The sequence below is a fragment of the Octopus sinensis genome, linkage group LG5 (assembly GCF_006345805.1).
Source record: "Octopus sinensis linkage group LG5, ASM634580v1, whole genome shotgun sequence".
Lineage (NCBI taxonomy): Eukaryota > Metazoa > Mollusca > Cephalopoda > Octopoda > Octopodidae > Octopus > Octopus sinensis.
Genome location: NC_043001.1, coordinates 30,174,816 through 30,199,712, shown reverse-complemented (window position 1 = coordinate 30,199,712; position 24,897 = coordinate 30,174,816). Strand labels below are relative to the sequence as shown.

General features: G+C 39.1%; 1 protein-coding gene across 2 annotated transcripts in view; it reads right to left on the bottom strand.

Moving 5' to 3' along the window:
• Window positions 1-3,489: 3,489 nt before the first annotated feature.
• The window catches only part of LOC115211686 (DNA-dependent protein kinase catalytic subunit), a 266,170-nt gene continuing 244,762 nt past the window's right edge, over window positions 3,490-24,897 (bottom strand). For both annotated transcript variants that reach the window (XM_029780332.2, XM_036503287.1), the window contains exons 88-95: window positions 23,921-24,141; window positions 19,629-19,718; window positions 17,013-17,150; window positions 15,010-15,211; window positions 11,590-11,778; window positions 8,172-8,214; window positions 6,769-6,859; window positions 3,490-3,870 (exon numbers count right to left, since the gene is read on the bottom strand). In XM_029780332.2, coding sequence (XP_029636192.2) covers window positions 3,663-3,870; window positions 6,769-6,859; window positions 8,172-8,214; window positions 11,590-11,778; window positions 15,010-15,211; window positions 17,013-17,150; window positions 19,629-19,718; window positions 23,921-24,141 — 1,182 coding nt within the window. In that variant the 3' untranslated portion in view covers window positions 3,490-3,662. The remainder of the gene's footprint in view (window positions 3,871-6,768; window positions 6,860-8,171; window positions 8,215-11,589; window positions 11,779-15,009; window positions 15,212-17,012; window positions 17,151-19,628; window positions 19,719-23,920; window positions 24,142-24,897) is intronic.

Here is a 24,897-nt window from a genome sequence, read left to right as displayed (position 1 = left end):
CAGTAGTTTTGAGAGCAAGTAGCTTTGTGCCAGTTGAGAGATTAAAAGTATAGAGGGACAGATTTAGGTGTCTTGCTGTAGAGTAGATACATGGATACTCCAGTTGGAAAAGGAAGGAGAGTTAGAAGAGTAAGATAAAGAGGGTGGTCATAGGAGAGATAATGGTGAAGATGTGTTGAGACATTCCCTTGTGCAACTTTCATGAACCCTGTTCTATGAGAAATTCTGATGCAGGGTCTGTAGTATGGTCTGTGATGAAGAGCACTGTATAGATACACCAAAGGTACATTTGTGTGTCTATCTTTTCTATTCTCTTACTTGTTTCAGTCATCATCATCATCATCGTTTAACATCCACTTTCCATGCTAGCATGGGTTGGACGATTTGACTGAGGGCTGGCGAACCAGATGGCTGCACCAGGCTCCAATCTTGATCTGGCAGAGTTTCTACAGCTGGATGCCCTTCCTAACGCCAACCACTCCGAGAGTGTAGTGGGTGCTTTTACGTGCCACCGGCACGAGGGCCAGTCAGGCGGTACTTGCAAGGTCCTCGTTCGAATGTTTTTACAAGTGCCAGTAAGGTGACGCTGGTAACGATCACACTCAAATGGTACCTTTTACATGCCACCTGCACGGAAGCCAGTTAGCTGCTCTGGCAATGATCACGCTCAGATGGTGCTCTTAGCACCCTACTAGCACGAGGCTCAAGTGCCAGTAAAGCGACACTGGTAATAATCATACTATTTGACTGAAATTGGCCCCAGGACTTATTCTTTGTAAGCCTAGTACTTATTCTATTGTGGGACTGAACCTGGAACCATGTGGTTACGAAGCAAGCTTCTTACCATACAGCCAAGCCTGTGCCTATGCATACCTTTAGCTAATGTGTATCAAAGAGGGATGTAAATATTAACGAGAAAACAAGAAAAAAATATCCCAGAAGAAAACAGTGCTTTCTATCCAAGGACTCTTATGCTGGATCACTGCCTTAAAGGCTTTTTTTCAGTTGAAGAAATCGACCCCAAGACTTACTCTTTGTAAGCCTAGTACTTATTCTATCAGTCTCTTTTGCCGAACCACTAAGTTACAGGGACGTAAATGCACCAACATTGTAAATACACACACATATATATATATGTCAGCTTCTTTCGGTTTCTGTCTACCAAATCCACTTACAAGGCTTTGGTTAGCCCGAGACAATAGTAGAAGGCACTAGCCCAAGGTGCCATGTAGTGGGACTGAACCCAGAATCATGTGGTTGGGAAGCAAGCTTCTTATCACACAGCCACGCCTGTGCCTATATAATATACTCTCTTTTACTTGTTTCAGTCATTTTGACTGTGGCCATGCTGGAGCACCGCCTTTAGTCGAGCAAATCGACCCCAGGACTTATTCTTTGTAATCCTAGTACTTATTCTATCGGTGTCTTTTGCCGAACCGCTAAGTTACGGGGACGTAAACACACCGGCATCGGTTGTCAAGCGATGTTGGGGGGACAAACACAGACACACACACACATATACGACAGGCTTCTTTCAGTTTCCGTTTACCGAATCCACTCACAAGGTTTTGGTCAGCCCGAAGCTATAGTAGAAGACATTTGCCCAAGGTGCCATGCAGTGGGACTGAACCCGGAACCATGTGGTTGGTAAACAAGCTACTTACCACACAGCCACTCTTACACCTATAAATAAAATAAAATAAAAAATTTTGTTTCTGTATTTCGTTTGCAATAATAAAAACAAGCACTTGTTCAATTTCACTTCTTTATTATTTCTTAACTGATTAGCTATATAACTAATTAATTGTTTGCTTAATCATTCTGTATGGTTTTAAGTTAAACTTCTGCTGATGAAGAACATATGAGGGGGTACCCAAAAGTAATTGGAAATGTCCTGTGGGACAAACCTGTTATAGTTCAAGCTTCTGCTGCTAGAAGCCACTTGATGTGACCCTCAGGCATCAGTCTAATATTTCTTCTGAATAATATTTTATTAGGTTGTGTATGGAGTACTTAGGATGAATTCATTGATCTGAAATTGCTTTGGAAATCCTTGATTTACATTTACATATAAAGCAAAATAAGAAATCTTATTCAATAGAAAATATAACAGCATAAATCCTCAAGACAATTTATTAGCTAGGATTATCATTTCATTCTCATTTGTATGGCATCCTAACAATGTAAGCCACTGCCACTACCACCACCATTTAGCATCTGTTTTCCATGACATGGGTTATTCAGTTTGACTGTAACTGGTAAGCCAGAGAGCTGCACCAGACTCCAGTTTGTTTTGGTTTGGTTTCTACAGTTGGATGCTCTTTATAACACCAACCACTCTACAGAGTCTAGGTGGCGAGCTGGCAGAAACGTTAGCACGCTGGGCAAAATGCTTAGCGGTATTTCGTCTGCCGCTATGTTCTGAGTTCAAATTCCGCCAAGGTCGACTTTGCCTTTCATCCTTTCATCCTTCCATGGAAGATTGAAAATGAAAAACACTATTTGTATGGCAACAATGCTCTTTTATAACTCTCACATGATGTCTAGACAAAGGGACACAAACACACACATATATATGTAGTGGATCTTGCATGCATGAAGTGGATTCGATCCACCATAGCCAAATTTAAATTAACACTGCAACAGAACTTTTCCCATGGTGGAACAATGGTTTTTCTGTGACAGCAGTTTTACATTTTCCAGATGCCTTTAGCTAGGCTGAAATAATGTCTTCACCACTTGACCCTTTCTAACCTCTTCTACTTACCCAAAAGCTAGAATAGAGATAACAAGACCACCAACTAAATCTATTGTTCTCAATGATATATCTATCCTTCTGGATGGTTATATAAGCAAGCACATCCCAAGCAAAAATCAGTTTGTCACAATCGTGATGACTCAACACAGTTAGTCACAGTTGGTGACGACTCAACGAGGTCTGGCTGACCAACCTTGGTCAGAGGGAGAAAGCAACTGTGAGACAACACCCTACAATTCTCTCTAGCTCTAATTCTGTTCTCTTACAACATCATTCTATCTCTCTCTGTGAATTACTACTACTAAACAATGAAGAGGACACAAACACAAACTTTACTTCGCAAGCTTTTAGATTTATCACAACCTGCCCGTCGAGGCATGGTATTGTAACGTAACAGTAAATAAATACTTCCTTAAAACTTCATGCATTGTTCATCTTTCACATCTTACAACATGCAATTAATAACTACAAAATAATTATCGTCACACCAGCTGACCAAAACATAACATAGTAATGTTTACAAATTTATTCCTATCGTTACAAATACATACATATATGATGGGTTCTTTCAGTTTCCAGCTACCAAAATCACTCACAAGGCTTTGGTTAGCCCAAAGTGCCATGCACTGGGACTAAACCCAAAACCATATAGTTGGGGTGTGAACTTTTGGGCCACATAATCATACCTAATTATACTATCTTCAAGTAATGATAAATTAATTTCCAAAAAATAATTGTTTTATAAACATTTCCTTTATTTTAATTTCCCACATACATTTAAAAATACAGTGTAACATTTTAGGTGATTTTAAGAAAAGATGTTTTGAATTAAGTTTTAAAAAATTAAAATGTAACAAAGTGATTCAACAAATGAATTTTAAAAAATTGATAGTATGATTTAGATTTAAAGCAATGGATTCCAGCCTTCAAATGTTCTGATCAAAATATTTGGGTCTGTAGCCAAATCAATGAGTGCTGTAATTTGTTGCTCAACAGTAAGATGTTTTTGCGGAAGTGTATATCGAACATTGCCTTCAGTACCCAGAACAATCGAAGTGATAGATTCCAAAGCATCCGATTTTCTCACATGTGAATTCAGATTCAATTCATCCCTTTAAATAAAAGAAAGAAAAAGTTATTTTTTACTCCCTTAAATGTAAAACAAAAAAAGTTTTGAAAATTTTTGCTTACCTTGGGTCGTAGGGTGACCTGTTGTGCTTGAGGAGACCTATTGAGTCAAGTACATCAACATCAAAATAAAAAAATCTAATGGAAATTGTAGTTGTGATACCTATGCTGGTGGCATGTAAAAAGCATCATCCGAACATGGCTGATGACAGTGCTGCCATGACTGGCTTCCGTGCCGGTGGCATGTAAAAAGCACCAACCGATCGTGGCTGCTGCCAGCCTCCCCTGGCACCTGTGCTGGTGGCACATAAAAAGCACCTACTACACTCATGGTGTGGTTGGCATTAGGAAGGGCATCCAGCTGTAGAAACACTGCCAGATCAAACTGGAGCCTGGTGCAGTCTCCTGGCTTCCCAGACCCCGGTCGAATTGTCCAACCCATGCTAGCATGGAAAACGGATGTTAAACGATGATTTTGCAGATGATGATGACACCTGAAGTTGAAATTGTTAAAATTTAATTAATTAGCTAAATGATTTAACTTCTCTGCATTGAAAGGTTACAGCTCTGGTATTAAGGACATGTGATTAAAATGTTGCAGGGAAGAATCGCAAGATAGATTCTTCAAACTGAGCCAACTCATAGGGGTCCTAGGGGTAGACCAAGAATGAGATAGCTGGATAATATCCATAGTCTCAGTAGGTCATGCTTGGGAATCCAGGTGGAAAATTTAATGATAGTTGCTTCTGATAGTATCCTATGAAGGAGGTTCCTGAAGATTTTACCCCATCCGCCCACGACCCTCATAAGAATAGTGGACAGAGAAGATGGATGGATGATTTAACTACAAGCCCTGTTGCTAATTTGTTAAATGAATTAAAGTTGGGGAGTAGCATGGTCACTAACACTCAACTGTGAGATGACTTTCTTAATATTACCAAACCTTGGTTTAACATTTCTGATAAGATATAGACTCAGCATAACTTACAGTCCAACAGCTTACATCTATTCAGCTTTTACTCTGACTGAGCAGAAACTTGATCTCAGGTGCTTCAGCGATGACAACTCTCTCTTTTTAAGGGCAATGTTAGACAACATTGGAGGAGATTTGGCTGTTATTTCTAGCAGGCCAAGTGACCTCACAGAGGTTTCTTGTTAATTTTGCCTTAATTCACTGTTAAGATAATGTGCTCTCTATAATACAACCATGAACTAAAAGAACAGTTTGGTCAGACTAAACTATGTAAATGCATCTCAATTCAAAATACTTCTAGAAGACACAATGATATTTGTTACTATGAAAGAAAGAGTAATTAGGATATTGAGAAAACTGTAATGCTTCAAAGGGTAAAATATACTAACAATTCCGTCATTGATACTTTTGTGGCTTTGTGTTTATGTAAGAAGTCAACACTATTAATATTAAGGAGGAGGAAGGTGGCAAGCTGGCAGAACCATTAGCACACTGGGCAAAATGCTCTGTGGCACTTCATCCATGTTTATACTCTGGGTTCAAATTCTGCTGAGGTCAATAAAATCAATACCAATTGTGGATAGAGGGGCTCCGAAAGGAGTCTCAGGGTGAAGCGTCCCTGCTGTCCTGAGATTGTTTTCCACCACATTTCTTAAAAATTGTGGTAGAGGCCTTGGTCTTGGGGCCACTCATGTCTAGAAACTGAGGCTGGAGGTAAGTAAGGGCATGTTCCCCGTAGAAAACCCTGCTCCAAAAAAGCCTCATGATAGCAAGGGAGAATAGGCACCAGCCAGCCAGCCAGCCCAAAGGTTGATGTAGGCCGCACCTGCCTGCCTCAGTTGCTATGGCATTGAGATAGATCCGGCCACCCCTGTTAACAGGGGCAAAACCTGGATTTAAAACACTGGATGATGATGATGATGGACACTAGGGTCGATGTAATTGATTGACCCCACTCCTCAGAAATTGCTGGCCTTGAGCCTTTGAAACCAATATGAAGGAGCAGAAAGGTAAGCAGAACAAAGAACTAGAGAAGAAACAATGAAAGAAAAAACTGAAGAAATGTTTATTTAAACAGAATTTTCCACCTTTTTTTTGTAAGCCTGGAGAACAGAGTATAACCAATTAAATAGAATTAATTCTCACCATTTCATGACCGCATTTCTAATGAAATACACTGCCTATACGTTCAATTAATTTAGAAGAGTAATTATTGAAAGGGATTTAATAAAATAATGAACTTTTAACTGTTTTGCTGATAAGAAAAGGGTTTCACAAAAAATTATGGTAGAAGGTTTTTAATTAGATACTCTTTTATTTGTTTCAGTCATTTGACTGTGGCCATGCTGGAGCACTGCCTTTAGTCGAGCAAATCGACCCCAGGACTTTTCTTTGGAAGCCTAGTACTTATTCTATCGGTCTCTTTTGCCGAACCACTAAGTTATGGGAATGTAAACACGCCAGCATCGGTTATCAAGCGATGTTGGGGGGGACAAACACAGACACACAAACATATACACACACACATATATACATATATACATATATATATATATATACGACGAGCTTCTTTCAGTTTCCATCTACCAAATGCACTCACAAGACTTTGGTCGGCCCGAGGCTATAGTAGAAGACACTTGCCCAAGGTGCCACGCAGTGGGACTGAACCTGGAACCATGTGGTTGGTAAGCAAGCTACTTACCACACAGCCACTCCTATGCCTATAGATATGGTGCATCGGCTGGGAATCATACCCGGGCTGCCCACGTGGCAGGCGAGCATTCTACCACTGACTCACCGATTTTATAAAACAGAATTTTCTGTAGCAAAGAACTAGAGGCAGTTTAAGATAAGTTAGTATTAAAAAATTTTAACGAAGGTGAAAATGTTGAGTATAATGTGACATTACCTGGTAATGTAAGCAGGATGCTCCCCATCTAACTTGCGTTTAACAAAATCAATTTTCTCCTTTGGATACCAAGAAAGGTCTTCCTCTTCACCTGAAAGATGCAAGGGAAGAAAAAAAAAAAATTAGCATTTTGCAAGCAACTGGTAAATCAAAGTTGTAAAAAACATAACTAAATGGAAGCTATTTTAATTATATGTGTTGTAAAATTTCTGAAATTCCCCTTAAAATTTCATCTTTAATCTGTAAGAATTTTCCTTCTCCCAGTCGTTTTTTCTTATATCTTTTACTTGTTTCAGTCATTTGACTATAGCCATGTAAGGGCACCACCTTTAACAATTTTCGTCAAACAAATCAACCCCAGCAACAACGTTTGTTATTTATAAAACCAGCTACTTAGTCTATTGTTCCCTTTTGCTAAACTGCTAAGTTAAGGGGGTGTAAACAAACAAACACTGGTTGTCAGGTTGTGGTGGTGGGATGTGTATGATAAATATAGACACAAACACATTTATTTATATATATATATATATATACCATCATCATCGTTTAATGTCCGCTTTCCATGCTAGCATGGGTTGGACGATTTTGACTGAAGGTTGGCGAACCAGATGACTGCACCAGGCTCCAATCTTGATTTGGCAGAGTTCCTACAGCTGGATGCCCTTCCTAATGCCAACCACTCCGACAGTGTAGTGGGTGCTTTTTACATGCCACCGGCACGAGGGCCAGTCAGGCAGTACAGCAACAGCCACGCTCAAATGGTGCTTTTTACGTGCCACCTGCACAGGAGCCAGTCCAGCAGAACTGGCAACGACCTCGCTCAAATGTTTTTTCATGTGCCACCAGTACAATTGCCAGTAAGGCGACGCAGGTAACGATCATGCTCAAATGGTGTTTTTTACGTGTCATCGGCACGGAGGCCAGCTTGTTACTCTGGCAATGATCTCGCTTGTATGGTACTCTTAGCGCTCCACTAGCACGGATGCCAGTCAACTGACATGAATTATCTTTCTTAATATATACACAAATATATAACGTATATGTTGCATTCTGTATTAGATTGTGTTTTGGAAAGGTTTCTATGGCTTGATGCCTTTCCTAATGCCATCCACTTTATAGAGTTTACTGGGTACCTTTTTATGTGGCACCAGCATGGGTGCATTTAATGTGACACCAACATAGGTGCTTTTTTGATTTTAAATTAATAAACTGGGGTGTGACTTATACACAGGGCAAGTTTGAATATGAAGGGGAAAATTTTGAACCAAGTTTTAACACTGAGCTGGGAGAGCAATTTATTCACAAGTAAATATGGCATTTAATATTTTGACTTTAAACGTCATAATAGTGAAATGCAAATAAAAAGAAAAAAAACCCCCCAAAAAAACATGAATTTCACTTACTGAAATCTTGTGCTTTTCTGTGCATATTGTTTCGAGCATTTTTCTAAGGAAAATAAAAAACAAAAAGATGTAAGCATCAGTATATCATAAAATCATCATCATCATTATCATTATGTCTGCTTTCCAAATGTTGGCATGGGTTGGATGGATCATCACCCTCTGAGCATCTTCCTATTTGGAGTTACAGCTCTACAAGATCAGTTAGAGGATTGTTCCATTTTGGTATGGTTTTATAATGGAATTGAAGGCTTGTGATACCTGTGGAGTATCTCCTCCCATTATAAGTATTTCTGTAGTCTTAAGGATCTGGAACGCGAAGAAGAAGTTTACATGTGGAGTGCAATTCAATAGTCGTTTATTTTTAGTTCGCGTTCATGTGGCTCACTCCCATCTTTATGGCAGCGCGTGGTTCATTATAGTTCCGTTCACATGAGGTTCATTACCTCTGGAAATAACAGGTGAAGTTAGAGCGGGCTAAGAATCTGCTGTGAGGTGCCAGCTTCGCAGAGTTTCTCAGCATAAGCGAGAAGGAAGAAAGAGAGAGAATGTCTTAATTCTCCTGCTTAATTAGTTGTTGCTGACGAGAGGCTTGCTGTCATCTCGTGCATGGCAAATTGTTGCAGGCAAGATCTCGCTCCTGTTTCGGACATGGTAATGGCTACCAGTGAGATCTCGTACAAAATGGTGCTGGCTTCTTGTACCTCACTACAGTTTCTATGGCTGGTTGCCCTTTTTAACACCAACTGTTTTACTAATTGTACTGGGTGCATTTAATTGAGGCACCAATACTAGAAAAGTTATCATGTTCTTCACAAGACTAAAGGGTGCTCTAGAGCTATTGGATTTACATTGCATCTGTTTGTTTGCCAACCACCATAGAGTTTTAATGGGTGCATCCTGTGAGGCTAAAGAGCCCTCACTCCACTTGAGTGTCTCCAAAAAGATTTATATGTTCAAAATGTATGAAAGACAGTACATATGAGCCGAGAGAGTGGTAACAGATTAGGAGTATCAGATGATTGCACAAATAAAGACATGAGATGCAACAAGAAACTAAATGCACCACCACCAACGTTGTTTTATATCAACTTTTCCTTTAGGTATAAGTAGGATAAGTCATTGCTGCTGCTCTTATAGATGAGTTGAAGGATCACACCTCACTCCAATTTTCATCTTTGGCTTAATCTGATAAGATGGGTCTCCTCAATCCTTCATTTAACAGAATGTGATGGATGCGAGCTGGCAGAATTGTTAGCGCGCCGGGCGAAATGCGTAGCTGTATTTTGTATGCCATTATGTTCTAAGTTCAAATTCCGCCGAGGTCGACTTTGCCTTTCATCCTTTCAGGATTGATAAATTAAGTACCAGTTACGCACTGGGGTCGATATAATCGACTTAATCCCTTTGTCTGTCCTTGTTTGTCCTCTCTGTGTTTAGCCCCTTGTGGGCAATAAAGAAATAAGAATGTGATGGATGCATTTTATTAGGGCACCAGCACTAGAGAGGATAGCAGTGAGAGAGTGATTGCTAGCAGGAGATGGATAAATGGTGAGGATGAATGATGGATGTCAATACCAAATGATTGAGGGCAATGTAGGTAGAGTGTAAGGGGTATATGCAAATCTAATAAGGTCCTGTATGTATATATCTGAAGATGGCGAGAGAGCTAGGGTGATAAAGATATGAAAGGGAGGGGTGAGTGTTGGAAAGAGGGTCTTGTGGTGTCCCTAGTTACACTGAAAGTAATTTATGGTGAACTGAAGAGGTCCAGCGCTATCCATAGTCATATCAGTAGCACAGTACATCGAGAGTGAGAAGAGAGTGATTGAGAAATGAGCCATAGGGGCATGAGCTCTAGAAGCATGAGTGATAAAGGCAAGAATGACAAAAACATGAATGACAGTAGCATGGATGATGGAAGATAGAAAAGTGAATGATAATAGGGATATGTAAAGAGAACCGCGACCGTTGCCAGCACCGCCCCGTTTCGTGTCCGTTGCCAGCCTCGCCTGGCCCTCGTGCCGGTGGCACATAAAAAGCACCATCCGTTCGTGGCCGTTTGCCAGCTCTGTCTGGCACCAGTGCGGGTGGCACGTAAAAAGCACCCACTACACTCACGGAGTGGTTGCGTTAGGAAGGGCATCCAGCCGTAGAAACACTGCCAGATTGACTGGGCCTGATGAAGCTTCTGGCTTCACAGACCCCAGTAGAACCGTCCAACCCATGCTAGCATGGAAACGGACGCTAAATGATGATGATGATGATGATGAAGGGGTGCAAATAAAAAGAAGTTTTGTCCTGTTACTTGTCAATAGAACAGGTATCACTAATACTAAGGCGGTGAGCTGGCAGAAACGTTAGCATGCTGGGCGAAATGCTTAGCGGTATTTCGTCTGTCGTTACGTTCTGAGTTCAAATTCCGCCAAGGTCGACTTTGCCTTTCATCCTTTCGGGGTCGATAAATTAAGTACCAGTTACGCACTGGGGTCGATGTAATCGACTTAATACCTATGTCTGTCCTTGTTTGTCCCCTCTATGTTTAGCCCCTTGTGGGTAATAGAGAAATAGGTATCACTAATATACTAAAGTAACTTCAGTCCATATATTCACTTCTACTAAGGTAAATCTTTTGCTAACTTTAACCCTTTTGATACCAACCTGGCTGAAACCGGCTCTGGCTCTGTAGTGCAAATGTCTTGTTTTCATAAGTTTTGAATTAGAATCTTCCACTAAACCTTAGTCACAATTACTATTCCTATCTATCTATCTGCTCAGTCGAAGTCGACTCTCGGTTACTCCATGGATCAGTGTCCTCCAGTCAGTTCTATCCTGGGCCGCTTCTTTCAGACTGGCTATGTCCATTCCAGTATCACTCTTGATGGTGTCAAGCCAGCGGGTTCTTGGTTGGCCTCTTCCTCTCTTGCCACTGACCATTCCGAGCATGATGCCCTTCTCCAGGGATTTTCTCCTCATAATATGACCAAAATATGCCAATCTATGCTTGGTGATCCTAGCTTCTAGTGACATTTTTGGCCTGATCTGCTTAAGAACTTCTCCATTAGTGAGCCTCGCTGTCCATGGAATCTATAAAAGTCTTCTATTCCTAACACCAGTTTAACGATAACTAAGTTATTTTACAAAATTCTTTGTTAAATCTAAAATAACTGAGAGAAATACAGAACATCTCAAAATAAATACATTAACGAAAGGGTTAAAGAAATCAATCACTTATTGCTGTAAAAGAGACACCTTGATCCTTTATTGTAATTCTTCCTTTTTTAACTTCACCTTCTATTGTCTACTTAATTTTCCTCCAGTTAATCTTCCTTTTCTCTCTTCCCTTCTGCTAACTATTGATTCTTTATAAAATAAGCCCTAAATATTTTTAAATATTTCAAAGAAATTAAGATTTTCTCACCAGCCAATCAAAAGAGGGCTCTCTAACAAAGATCTCCAGTGTATGAATAAGCAGGTCTTTATCAGATCGAAGTGATTCCAAGCAGTGCACCATAGTTCTTTCAAATGTACCTTTAGTACCATGAGGCAAGCAGACATTTTGAAGTTGTCGAGTAAGACGGAATGGAATTAACTCTGGAATTAGTAAATACTATAAGGAAATGGAGAAAATATCAATGGAATTAAATACAAGAAACAAGCAGTATTTGGTAAATACAAACATAATTTTTGGTAAATAGAAATTTAATTAACAAACTGAAAGACATGAAGATATTGCAAAAGAAACAGAAAAGCATAAATTCAAATGATAAAGAGATTTGCAGGTTCAATGCTTAACTTGGGCAGTTACTCTTACTCTTTTACTTGTTTCAGTCATGTGACTGTGGCCATGCTGGAGCACCGCCTTTAGTTGAGCAAATCGACCTCAGGACTTATTCTTTGGAAGCCTAGTACTTATTCTATCGGTCTCTTTTGCCGAACCGCTAAGTTACGGGGACGTAAACACACCAGCATCAGTTGTCAAGTGATGTTGGGGGGGACAAACACAGACACACAAACATACACACACACACACATATATATATATATATATATACATGCATATATACGACGGGCTTCTTTTCAGTTTCCGTCTACCAAATCCACTTACGAGGCTATAGTAGAAGACACTTGCCCAAGGTGCCACGCAGTGGGATTGAACCCGGAACTATGTGGTTCGTAAGCAGGCTACTTACCCCACAGCCACTCCTACGCCTGTGTTGCTGAGTCATGTTGTAGTTATTGTGTAAAAGCTATCATTTGTCCTTTTAACTAACGTCATCATATATTTAAAAAGTGATTGCATTATGAGGCTACAAATCTAGAGATCACAAGCAGATATTGTGCCACTAATTATTTCTTACATTCCAAATCCTATGACTGGCACCCGGCCAGTACCAGTTGCCAGTACCGCTGGACTGACTCCTGTGCAGGTGACAAGTAAAGAAACACCGTTTTGACCCTGTGCTTGAGGAGACCTATTGAGTGAAGTACATCAACATCAAAAATCAATGGAAATTGTAGTTGTGTAAAAAGCACCATCCGAACGTGGCCGATGCCAGCACCGCCTTGACTGGCTTCTGTGCCGGTTGCATGTAAAAAGCACCCACTACACTCATGGAGTGGTTGGCATTAGGAAGGGCATCCAGCTGTAGAAACACTGCCAGATCAGACTGGAGCCTGGTGCAGCCTCCTGGCTTCCCAGACCCCGGTCGAACTGTCCAACCCATGCTAGCATCAAAAACGGACGTTAAATGATGATGATGATGATTTGTCCTAGGTTTGAAAGTTTTAGAGAAAAAGTATAAGGCTTGGTTTTGGGACAGCTATCACTATGTCAAGGGGAAGGAAAAGGGTACCCACTTTGGGTAAGCTATATTATTGTACTTGTTTGCTCTGACCTACTCTACCTGGTAAAAATAAGTAGTTAGAGAGTCTGAACAAGCTAAGTAGCATTGCACTGTGTTTCTAATGTAGGCACTTAACTTTCAGTGGTTTTGTTCAACTGAATTTAAATAATTAATTCCTAGAAGTACAGATCAACAGTGCAATTGTTAGGGTTACTACCTAACGTGTAGTGTTAGATTCAAATAAATCTCACTTTGTGGAGAAGGAAACATGAAATCATTCCAGTGTATTGTCTTTCGAATCCCAACTCAACATACATTCACAGTTAACTCATTCGAGCGTGATCGTTACCAAAATCGCCTTCTGGCACCTGCGCTGGTGGCAAGTATAAAAGGATTCGAGTGAGGTCATTGCCAGTACTGCCTGACTGGCCCCCGTGCCGGTGGCATGTAAAAGCACCCACTACACTCTCGGAGTGGTTGGCGTTAGGAAGGGCATCGAGCTGTAGAAACTCTGCCAAATCAAGATTGGAGCCTGGTGCAGCCATCTGGTTGCCAGCCCTCAGTCAAAATCGTCCAACTCATGCTAGCATGGAAAGCAGATGTTAAACGATGATGATGATGATATATATACCGTATTATAACTACAATAGTACATAAATTCAGATCTATAATCCTTATATATCAAACTATAGTCCTATTTTGTTGTGTCTGGGGAGAGTTATTTTCTTTTTGTGCCTTATAATGTAACATACTCACTGGAGAGTCAAGGCTATTGAAAAGGTTGCAAGATACAATGAAAATTTTAGGAAAATAAAAATAAGAAATAAGTGGAAATTTTACCGGTGAGTGTGTTAAATCATAAGGCACAAAAAGAAAATGACTCTCTCCAGAAACAACAGAATATGCTTCAACACACGAACTCATATAAAGAATCTAGCAAACCAAATCCAAAAATGAAATATAGTCCTATGTATTTCATCAATAAAAACTTCACTCCATTTGTTCATCATCATCGTTTAGCATCCGCTTTACATGCTGGCATGGGTTGGGCGGTTCAACTGGGATCTGGGAAGCCAGAAGGCTGCACCAGGCCCAGTCTGATATGTGCCAGACGAGGCTGGCAAACGGCCACAATCGGATGGTACTTTTTACGTGCCACCGGGGCGGCGCTGGCAACGGCCACGTTCAGATGATTCTATTGTGTGCCACTGGCACTGGTATCACAGCTACAATTTCCATTGATGTTGATTGATTTTGATTTTGGTTTCCACTTGTTTTAAACAGTCTTTTGCTGTCATTCCAACTTATTTGTTGTTTTATGCGGCATTTCAGACATTCTACTCTTTTTCTTGCTCCAAGAAATTTCTGTTGTTATTCCAGTTTATTTTCTTCATCTTCTTTCCTTAAGGCGTAGGAGTGGCTGTGTGGTAAGTAGCTTGCTTACGAACCACATGGTCCCAGGTTCAGTCCCACTGCGTGGTACCTTGGGCAAGTGTCTTCTACTATAGCCTTGGGCCGACCAAAGCCTTGTGAAAGGATTTGGTAGACAGAAACCGAAAGAAGCCTTTCATATATATGTATATATATATATGTATGTGTGTATATGTTTGTCCCCCCCAACATCGCTTGACAGCCGAAGGTGGTGTGTTTACGTCCCCGTAACTTAGCGGTTCGGCAAAAGAGACCGATAGAATAAGTACTAGGCTTCCAAAGAATAAGTCCTGGAGTCAATTTTCTCGACTAAAAATGGCGGTGCTCCAGCATGGCCACAGTCAAATGACTGAAACAAGTAAAAGGAGTAAAGAGAGTTTCTTTTAATAGTAAAAAGAATTGTTATAAATAAAATTAAAAAGGATCATTCTTTAATCCATCAATATCTCTTATTCTACACTCATTTACAGTCTCTTACAATTTTACGCTATTTCTTTTCATGCTGGTTTTCAAATACTTCTAGAAAATAAAATTGGTAGAAAAAGCAAAATTTCTTAGCTTACTTGTGTTGCTGAACCAAAAGCATGACCAAAATCAATTCCGATCATTTGTCCTGTACCTTGATGTATCATCAAATTACTTAGATGTCGATCACCAACACCCAGTATGTAATGACAAATGCATAAAACTGCATGGGAAATAGTAAAACCTGTACGTAGCACATGAAAGGCCTCGGGGGATGTACTCATTTTCTTGAAGGATTTCCTGTATGGAAGGAACAGATTATGAATTTGCTTGAAGATCGAATGCAATAATATTAAGATCATAATCTAAATTCTTAAAATTTAATGATAAATTAAAAAACTCCATCAAACTTTCTGAATCAGTCTATAACAATAATCATTTCTAATTTAGGGACAAGGCAAGCAATTTTGAGTGGAGAGGGTTAGTTCTCTTTCCAGTTCTTTTGAATGTACTGAAAGAACTGGAAAGACAAAAAAAAAAAAAAAAAAAAAAAAAAGCAACAACAATGAAAGGAGCAATAAATTCTAGTTTCTAGAATACTCAAGTAAAACACTGGTAATGGCAACAGAAACACTTTTATGCTCACTATTAAATATTTCTAATAGTGGGCACAAAAGTAATCACTGCTCTTTTTATGATACCTCAAAGAAAAATCTCATTTGGTACTGCTTAAACAAATTGTGCAATGAAAGGAGATCTTCACACTATATACAGCAAATATTGGAAATTATTATTACTATTATTGTTATTAAGTCAGCAATCTGGCAGAATGGTTAGTGGCATTTTGTCTGTCTATATGTCTTGAGTTCAGTTTTTGCCAAGGTTGACCTTGCTTTTCATCCATTCTGGGCTGATAAAATAAATGCCAATTGAGCACTTATATGTTCTTATTTACTGAAGATTTACTGAAGATATGGCGGTGCCCCAGCATGGCCACAGCTCATAAGCTGAAACTAGAATCAATCAATCAATCATATCTGCACTGGATGTGTCAGCATTATAAAATCAAAACTGCTGATAAATGGTACAAGCACCAGCCTGAGGCTGTAACTGAGAGAGAAAATGTAACTATTCTTTGGGACTTCTCAGTATGTACAGACCAGACCATCAAAGCAACTAAACCAGATATTGTTGTGAAAGACCAAAACAGTAAAGTCTATTTATTGATTGACAAGAGCATACCATGTGACCATAATATCTCGGCAAAAGAATTTGATAAGCTCAGAAAATAAAAAGATTTGCTAATTGAAATCGAAAAGTTGTGGCATCTCAAGACGGTTACAATACCAGTGATTGTAGGAGCACTTGTAATGATCAAAAAAGGAACTGAAAATTATTTAAGAATGATCCCTGGCTTACCATCCATGCAGGAAGTGCAAAAGATTGTCTTAACTGGTATGTCATACATAGTGAGAAAATCATTGTTACTGTGAATTTTCTTTCCCTTTTCCCCCTTTATTTTCTTTGTTTAGTTTTTTTTTTCTCTGTCTTTCTTCCCCTTTTTTTCCATCACATGATTTTGTAAATGGACAACTTGGTGTGTTTGTTTTCTCTGCTCTAGGTGTCAGGAAGACACTCAGCCAAAAATGGAAACAGAGGAGGAGGAGGAGGAGGAGGAGGAGGGGAAGAAGAAGAAGAAGAAGAAGAAGAAGAAGAAGAAGAAGAAGAAGAAGAAGAAGAAGACGCCGATGATGTGGCGAGCTGGAAGAATCATTAATGTGTTGGACAAAAATGCTTAGCCCTTTAAGTTTTGAGTTCGATTCCTGTTGAAGTCAACTTTGCTTTCCATCCTTTTGAGTGTCGATAAAATAAATCAAGCACTCACACAAAATTTCAGGCCTTGTGCCTATAAAGGAAGAGATTATTGTTAGTATAAAAGTGGAGTGGTTAACTATAAGAAGACCAGGCAAGTGTGAAATTGCTCTAACATTATGAAAATGTACAACATTGAATTTAAAAAGAGTAAAAGGAATATCTGACAATAAATATAGAAAGTCTATAATTTAATAAATAAATAAAGAAAAAGAAACAATTTATTAACCTTAAAAGATCCTGTGGTATTCTTGCACAAATACTTTGGTATCCTAATTCAGCGTCGGTTTTTTTACATTTCTTAAATATATTCATTATTCCTGATGCAACATATTTCTTTTTAAACTCTCTATGTCTTTCAATTGTCCTGAAATTTTAAGATAATTAGTTTGAATTTTTAATATTCTTGCATTTAACGTCCATTTTCCATGCTAGCATGGGTTGGACGGTTTGACCAGGGTCTGGGAAGCCAGGAGGCTGCACCAGGCTCCAGTCTGATCTGGCAGTGTTTCTACAGCTGGATGTCCTTCCTAACGCCAACCACTCCGTGAGTGTAGTGGGTGCTTTTTACGTGCCTGGCGAGGCTGACAACGGCCATGATCGGTTGGTGCTTTTTACGTGCCACCAGCACGGAAGCCAGTCAAGGCGGTGCTGGCATCGGCCACGTTTGGATGGAGCATTTTATGTGCCACCAGCACAGGTATCACAACTACAATATTCATTTGTTGTTCACCATTTATGTAAAATCAAGCTACATGAAAAGAAGACTGTAAATTATTCCACAAACAATTGAATAATGTTAATTTTCATTAAATAATGGTTTAATTTTCATGTAAATTTCCATGTAAATACTAAGCTCTATGTAATGTGTAGCCAAAATACAGTAGCCTGGAGTAGCAAAATATAATTAAAATTAATTTTTTTTATTGAAAAGTTGAGGTAAAATGAGCTGAGTATAATCTAATGAAATATATTATATAAATTACAAACATGGCCTGGTGGTTAGGGTGATTTTGATTCTTGGATTGGGTGGTGTTCTTGAGAAAAATACTTCTTACACACTTTGAAAACTGGGTGACCAGTCCTAGAACTTGAGACAGTGATATCCAGGTGTTAGTGATGATGATGAGAAATATAACAAAATGTAAAGGTATTATATGTTTTACAAAGAAAAGAATTGTGTATAATTGGGAAATGAATCAAACTACTTATCTGGTGGACAGTTTTCTCCACTAATATAACAGAAGATAATTCTACATCCTCTCAAAGACTGAACACAATAAAAAAATCAATTTGCTGGACATTTTCCCCTCTCCTATGCCAAAATCTATGCAAACTACATATCTCATTCCATTCTAAGTCTTATTCTCTATTTCAAATACTCTCTGGAAGGCAGTGTTTTGATAGAATCTACTCTTACACTCACCTACTTAAAATTCTGTCTTCCTCATTTCTCTAAGTTCATTTACAATCCTTCTCTCAGCTCCTCTTGCATCTACAAGCAGTTGTTTAATTATCTTATATCTTATCTTGCTTTAAGGACAGCAATCTCAGAAGTCATCAAACTTGGAGACTTTACTGAACACAACTCCTCTTAACTTTTATACTTTTTCCATACCAAAACTGTTGACAAAGAGGCTAAATATGCCACCCTTGACTGCCCGTATCAGTTAACCCTTTAGTGTTCGCATTATTCTGCCAAAATTTAATGCTTTTTATCCACATTGTTTTGAACTAATCATGCATTATCTTGTAGCTGTGAGATTTTAATGTGGTAGCTGTTAATTTTTAAAACGATATTGTAGGGTTGGTGTGAGAGACCAGATCTGGCCAGTTTGAACATAAAACAGGCAGAATACATTTGGCTGGATATGGCCGGTTTAAATGCTAAAGGGTTAATGTCTTCTACATTTCTTGCTGATCGACATACTAACTTTCCAACAGTTGGTGAGCTCTTTCTCACCTCCAAATCTATCAATCATCATCGAAAATTTTATCAGATTGACTAATGCCTAGAAGTAATATACTTCACGTTTGATGACTGCTCAAGACATGACACATTGCATTCTCTACTACAGCTAACTAGTTGAAACTCCTTGGCAGAAAATTTGCTTTTTCATACAACTAAACTGGTGACTGATAATTTCCTAAGTATGTTTCTTAATACATATGCAATGAAAGCTGATATCAACCCAAAACTGTGTGATACACTTTAAGTTAGACAGGCAAAAAAGAAAAAAAACCAAAAAAACCCCTCCAGCTTGCAGTATCTGGAGATAGTCAACTAGTATTACCAACTGGAAAGCATTTACCTACTACTGCAACACCTAAAAGATTACTACCAGTAAGTAAAAATACTTTTTGTGCATCCATCATACAACCTACAAGCTCTATCACAACCTGAATTGTAGTTACATTTTCTGGTTTCCAGTCAAAAGGGTCTCTTTTAACTTAAGATTATATATTCAATGGGCTTCTTTCAGTTTCTGTCTACCAAATCCACTTGCAAGGCTTTGGTTGGCCTGAGGCTTTAGTAGAAGGCACTTGCCCAAAGTGCCACGCAATGAGACTGAACTCAGAACCATGTGGTTGGTAAGAAAGTTTCTTACCACACAACCAAAATCCATGATATATACAAAAAAGAAAGTTGGTAGTGTTCCTTGTGCGTGTATCAGATGACAAAAGAATTCAATGAATGGTGAGATTCTGTGCTAGAACAAATCTGTTCAATCAATGCTAATATGGAATAAATACATAAATCAATTAAAATGATGATGTAAAACAGTTAAATTAATTAAAATTGATAGTGAAAAAAAAAAACAAAAAAAGATTTTACATTACTTACTCCATAATGTAATTTTCCTTTTCTTCTAAAACTTTTTGCAGAGTATCTTGAAGAGTGAGAACATTTTCAAGGCATTCAAGTAGTCCAACACTAAAAACAGTGCAAAAAAAAAATAAAACAGATTATACTAAAAAGAGACAAATATATATTTTAGAACTGGTTCAACCAGAACTCAATGCTATATTTATATCAAGGAGCAGTGGTAAGTCGGAATCTTAGCTGCCAACAAATCAAGTTTAATTTGATTTTCCAGATGAAGCCATTTCATTTCATTTATATTAGTAATGCTCAAAGGAAAGACAAATATTTCAAAGGGTACTTTGTACTGAGGGAGAAAAATGTAACTATTCTTTGGGACTTCTCAGTACATACAGATCAGACCATCAAAGCAAACAAACCAGATATTGTTGTGAAAGACCAAAGCAATAAAGTCTATTTATTGATTGACATGAGAATACCCTGTGACCATAACATTTCAGCAAAAGAATTTGATAAGCTCAGAAAATATAAAGATTTGCTAATTGAAATAGAAAAGATATGGCATCTCAAGATGGTTACAATACCAGTGATTGTAGGAACACTTGGAATGATTAAAAAAGGAAATGAAAATTATTTAAGAATGATCCCTGGATTACCATCCATACAGGAAGTGCAAGAGATTGTCTTAACTGGTACGTTACACATAGTGAGAAGAGCATTGTCACTCGTGTTTAGTTTTTTATTTTTTCTCTCTGTCTTTCTTCCCCTTTTTCTCTACCACATGACTTTGTAAATGGACAACTTGGCGTGTTTATTTTCTCTGCCATAGGTGTCAAGAAGACACTCAGCAAAAAAACGGAAACAGAATTGGAGGAAGATGAGGAGGATGAGGAGGCAGTGGATCTCTTGGCTTCTGATCTTAACTGATTGGAAGTGTTATCATCTAAATTGTTTTGCCTTGGTATAAAAGATGGGCTACAGCAAATATTCTACTCAATACCACAGATTTGCTTGTCAGTTGTTTGACCTTAACCAGTTGAGCATGTTCCTTAGTGGCTGATGATATGTGCATCTCTGATCACGAGTAGAAGTAGTGGGGGAGCATCAAGGCCATGTTTTGAGAGGAATTCTTTGAGGTTTGAATAATTCACCTCTGTAAACATGGGTGTTTCGTTCAACATCCTTAAACAACCCTTATTCAGGGACCTTTTGAGCAGGATGGGTTACTCGACCAGAAGAAAATTCTAACTGGGCCTCCACTTGCAAGGTCATGTGCTGTTTATCTTGATATGAGATCACCATGTCGTGCACATATGGTTGTGATGCATGTGCCTAGCGTACCTTTATCAGACGGGTAGTCATGATGGGTATACTGGGCTTCGTATATTTTACCCCAGTGTTATTTTGATGGCATGCACTGCTCTCTCACTCACTCAATAATGATAATAATAATAATAATAATAATAATAATGTGGTGAGCTGGAAGAATCATTAATGCGTTGGACAAAAATGCTTAGTCCTTTATGTTTTGAGTTCAAATCCTGTTGAAGTCACACATAGTGAGAAGAGCATTGCACGAGTGTTAGTTACACGACACTGGCATTGGCCACATTGCCTCCATGAGGCCCAACACTTGAAAGGTGCTTTTTACATGCCACATATGTGACACTAACAACAGCCACAACTAACACTTCACTTGGTCTGACAATTCTTCTCAAGCATGGTATATAGTCAAAGGTCTCGGTCCCTATATAATTATTATACGATTTGTTTTGAGTGCATCTACATTGTGTATCATGAATAAAAATTATTTTAAACCTTTAGCATTCAGATTACTCTGTCAAATATAATGCTTCCTTCACATTGTTTTGAAATAAGCATGCATTATCTCATAGCCTGAAGATTTTGATGATGTGATTGTTTATTTTTAGAATGACATTGTAGGGTAAGTGTGAAAATCTAGATCTGGCTGGTTTAGATGCTAAAGGGTTAAATATTTCACCTGATGCAGCTCCCCAGCTTGTCAGCATGGACAACAGATGTTAAATGATGATGGTGGTGATGATGATGACGATGATGATGATGATATCAGACCAAATTACAGAGAATAAAACATGCCAATATGGCAACATCTACTGTAAATTTTCCCCCCAAAATTTAAAGGTCAAAGTCCCTAGTGCGTACTATATATGAGGTTAAAAATGAAAAAATTTTCTAAGCATTGTTCGAGTCTCCATTTGCTGTCCGGCAATGTTTATTCAGATGCATTTTGTGATGTCGGGCGCAAAAATACCTTAAGCTAAGCCTGAAAGCAATGAAGTCATAAAAGGATCATCCATAACTTGCAGTAAGCAACATTTATTAAAATAAAAGTATTCAGAACACAGAATAACATGCAACAAAAACAATTTGTAAACATATTTACATTCCCATATAACAGTTAAGAACATCACCGTTCACCTAGCAGCTATATCCTGAGAACAGATAAGTTGAAAACTTATTTTCACTTCTCGACCAATCATACTACACTCAAAACATGTTTTTATCTATCTATCTATTTTATCTACTTCCATTTCTCCACCGTCCCTTATTTATTTTGCCCGTCTAAGTCCTCGCTCTCTCGTCTATCAACCTTTGCGTATTCCTTTATTAATTTTGCCCGTCCAAATCCTCGCTCTCTCGTCTATCAACCATCGCCATCTTGAAGTCTGTTTCTTTAGTACACTTCCGCCTTGTCTAAAAATTCCCCTTCCGGTCAACTTTACTTAAAAGGCAACCCCACACGTGCTATATCTCATTCACCTAGCAGCTATATCCTGAGTACAGATAAGTTGAAAACTTATTTTCACTTCTCGACCAATCATACTACACTCAAAACATGTTTTTATCTATCTATCTATTTTATCTACTTCCATTTCTCCACCGTCCCTTATTTATTTTGCCCGTCTATCAACCTTTGCGTATTCCTTTATTAATTTTGCCCGTCCAAATCCTCGCTCTCTCGTCTATCAACCTTCGCCATCTTGAAGTTTGTTTCTTTAGTACACTTCCGCCTTGTCTAAAAATTCCCCTTCCGGTCAACTTTACTTAAAAGGCAACCCCACACGTGCTCTATCTCATTCACCTAGCAGCTATATCCTGAGTACAGATAAGTTGAAAACTTATTTTCACTTCTCGACCAATCATACTACACTCAAAACATGTTTTTATCTATCTATCTATTTTATCTACTTCCATTTCTCCACTGTACCTTTATTTATTTTGCCCGTCTAAGTCCTCGCTCTCTCGTCTATCAACCTTTGCGTATTCGCGGTGCACCCGCCTTTGCCCACCCCCACCACCAATACCGGATATCTCTATATTTTTGCTCCATCTATACCGGATGTCGCTTCTCCCACCACCATTATAGGTGTCTAATCTTCGAACCCACCTCTTCAATACGCTATTTCACCATGCATTACCCCTCTCGTGATATCCTACGTTCTACTTGTCTAGAACCTGTCATCGTTTCTCCGAACACCCCCTTCCACTGGTGCTCCCCTATATTTCTGCCCCTCCCCCACATAAAAAGCACCATCCGAACGTGGCCGATGCCAGCACCGCCCCGACTGGCTTCTGTGCAGGTGGCACATAAAAAGCACCAACCAACCGTGGCCAATGCCAGACCCCTCTGGCACCTGTGCAGGTGGCACGTAAAAAGCACCCACTACACTCGCGGAGTGGTTGGCGTTAGGAAGGGCATCCAGCTGTAGAAACACTGCCAGACCAGACTGGAGCCTGGGGCAGCCCCTGGCTCCCCAGACCCCGGTCGAAACCGTCCAACCCGTGCTAGCACGGAAAACGGACGTTAAACGATGATGATGATGATGATGATGCGCAGAAGTGTTTGTTCGACCAGGTGCTGCTGGTTTAATTACGCATGACTCAAGTTAGAGAAGGGGTGCATATTATACACAAGGTTTAGGTTTTTCAGAGGTACAACCCACTAAAACTCCTCTGTGTATTATACTCAAGGGTGGACTATACTTGAGGATTTACGGTATGTGAATGTTGGTCTTACTAGAAATAGTAGTCAAGTCTCTTTCAAAATTTACATACTGCTATTTTAAAAAAAGATAAAAGGAACTACATATTGGATTAATGCTTAAGGATTAATGGAAAGTATGATAAAGATGATGATGATAAAGATGATGACGAAGAGGATGATAAAGATGATGACGAAGATGATGATAAAGATGATGACGAAGATGATGATAAAGATGATGACGAAGATGATGATAAAAACAAAAAAAAATGTCTTCAATGAACCATACCGTGTAGTCATTGGTATAATTTGATATGTCTTCAGCTGTAATCTCTTGGTTTGGCAGATGGAATTTTTAAAAAATATTTCATTGATGACTTCAGACAGTTGTCCAATTCTCTGGTCTTGACGTAAATCTTCTCCACATTTTACTATGAAGGGATATTCCTTTTGATTGTTACCTCGAATTATAATCTTTCTTGGCTTTTGTAATGATCTGAAGGTTTGGACCTTAAAAAAGAGAAAGAGAAAAAAAGACAATGGGTGTGAGGTTAAGAAGCTTGTTTTGCAACCAAGTGATTTCAGGTTCAGTCTCGTTGTGTGTCAACTCAAGAAAGTGTCTTCTACTATAGCCCTGGGCTGACCAATGCCTTAGGAGTGAATTAGGCTGAAAGAAACTATGTGGAACCCCATTCTGTACATATTCATTTATTTGCTTCAGTCATTAGACTGCGGTCATGCTGGAGCACCACCTATAGTTGAACAAATTGACCCTAGGACTTATTCTTTGAAAGCCTAGTATTTACTCTATTAGTCTCTTTTGCCACACCGCTGAGTTACGGGGACATAAACACACCAGCATTGGTTGTCAAGTGATGGTAGTGGCGGGGACACACAGACGTACAAACATATACACACACATACATATATGCGTGGCACCTTGGGCAAGTGTCTTCTTCTATAGCCTCGGGCCGACCAAAGCCTTGTGAGTGGATTTGGTAGATGGAAACTGAAAGAAGCCCGTCGTATATATATATATACATACGTGTGTGTGTTTGTGTGTCTGTGTTTGTCCCCCTAGCATTGCTTGACAACCGATGCTGGTGTGTTTATGTCCCCGTTACTTAGCGGTTCGGCAAAAGAGGCCGATAGAATAAGTACTGGGCTTACAAAAGAATAAGTCCCGGGGTCGATTTGCTCGACTAAAGGCAGTGCTCCAGCATGGCCACAGTCAAATGACTGAAACAAGTAAAAGAGAGTAAGAGT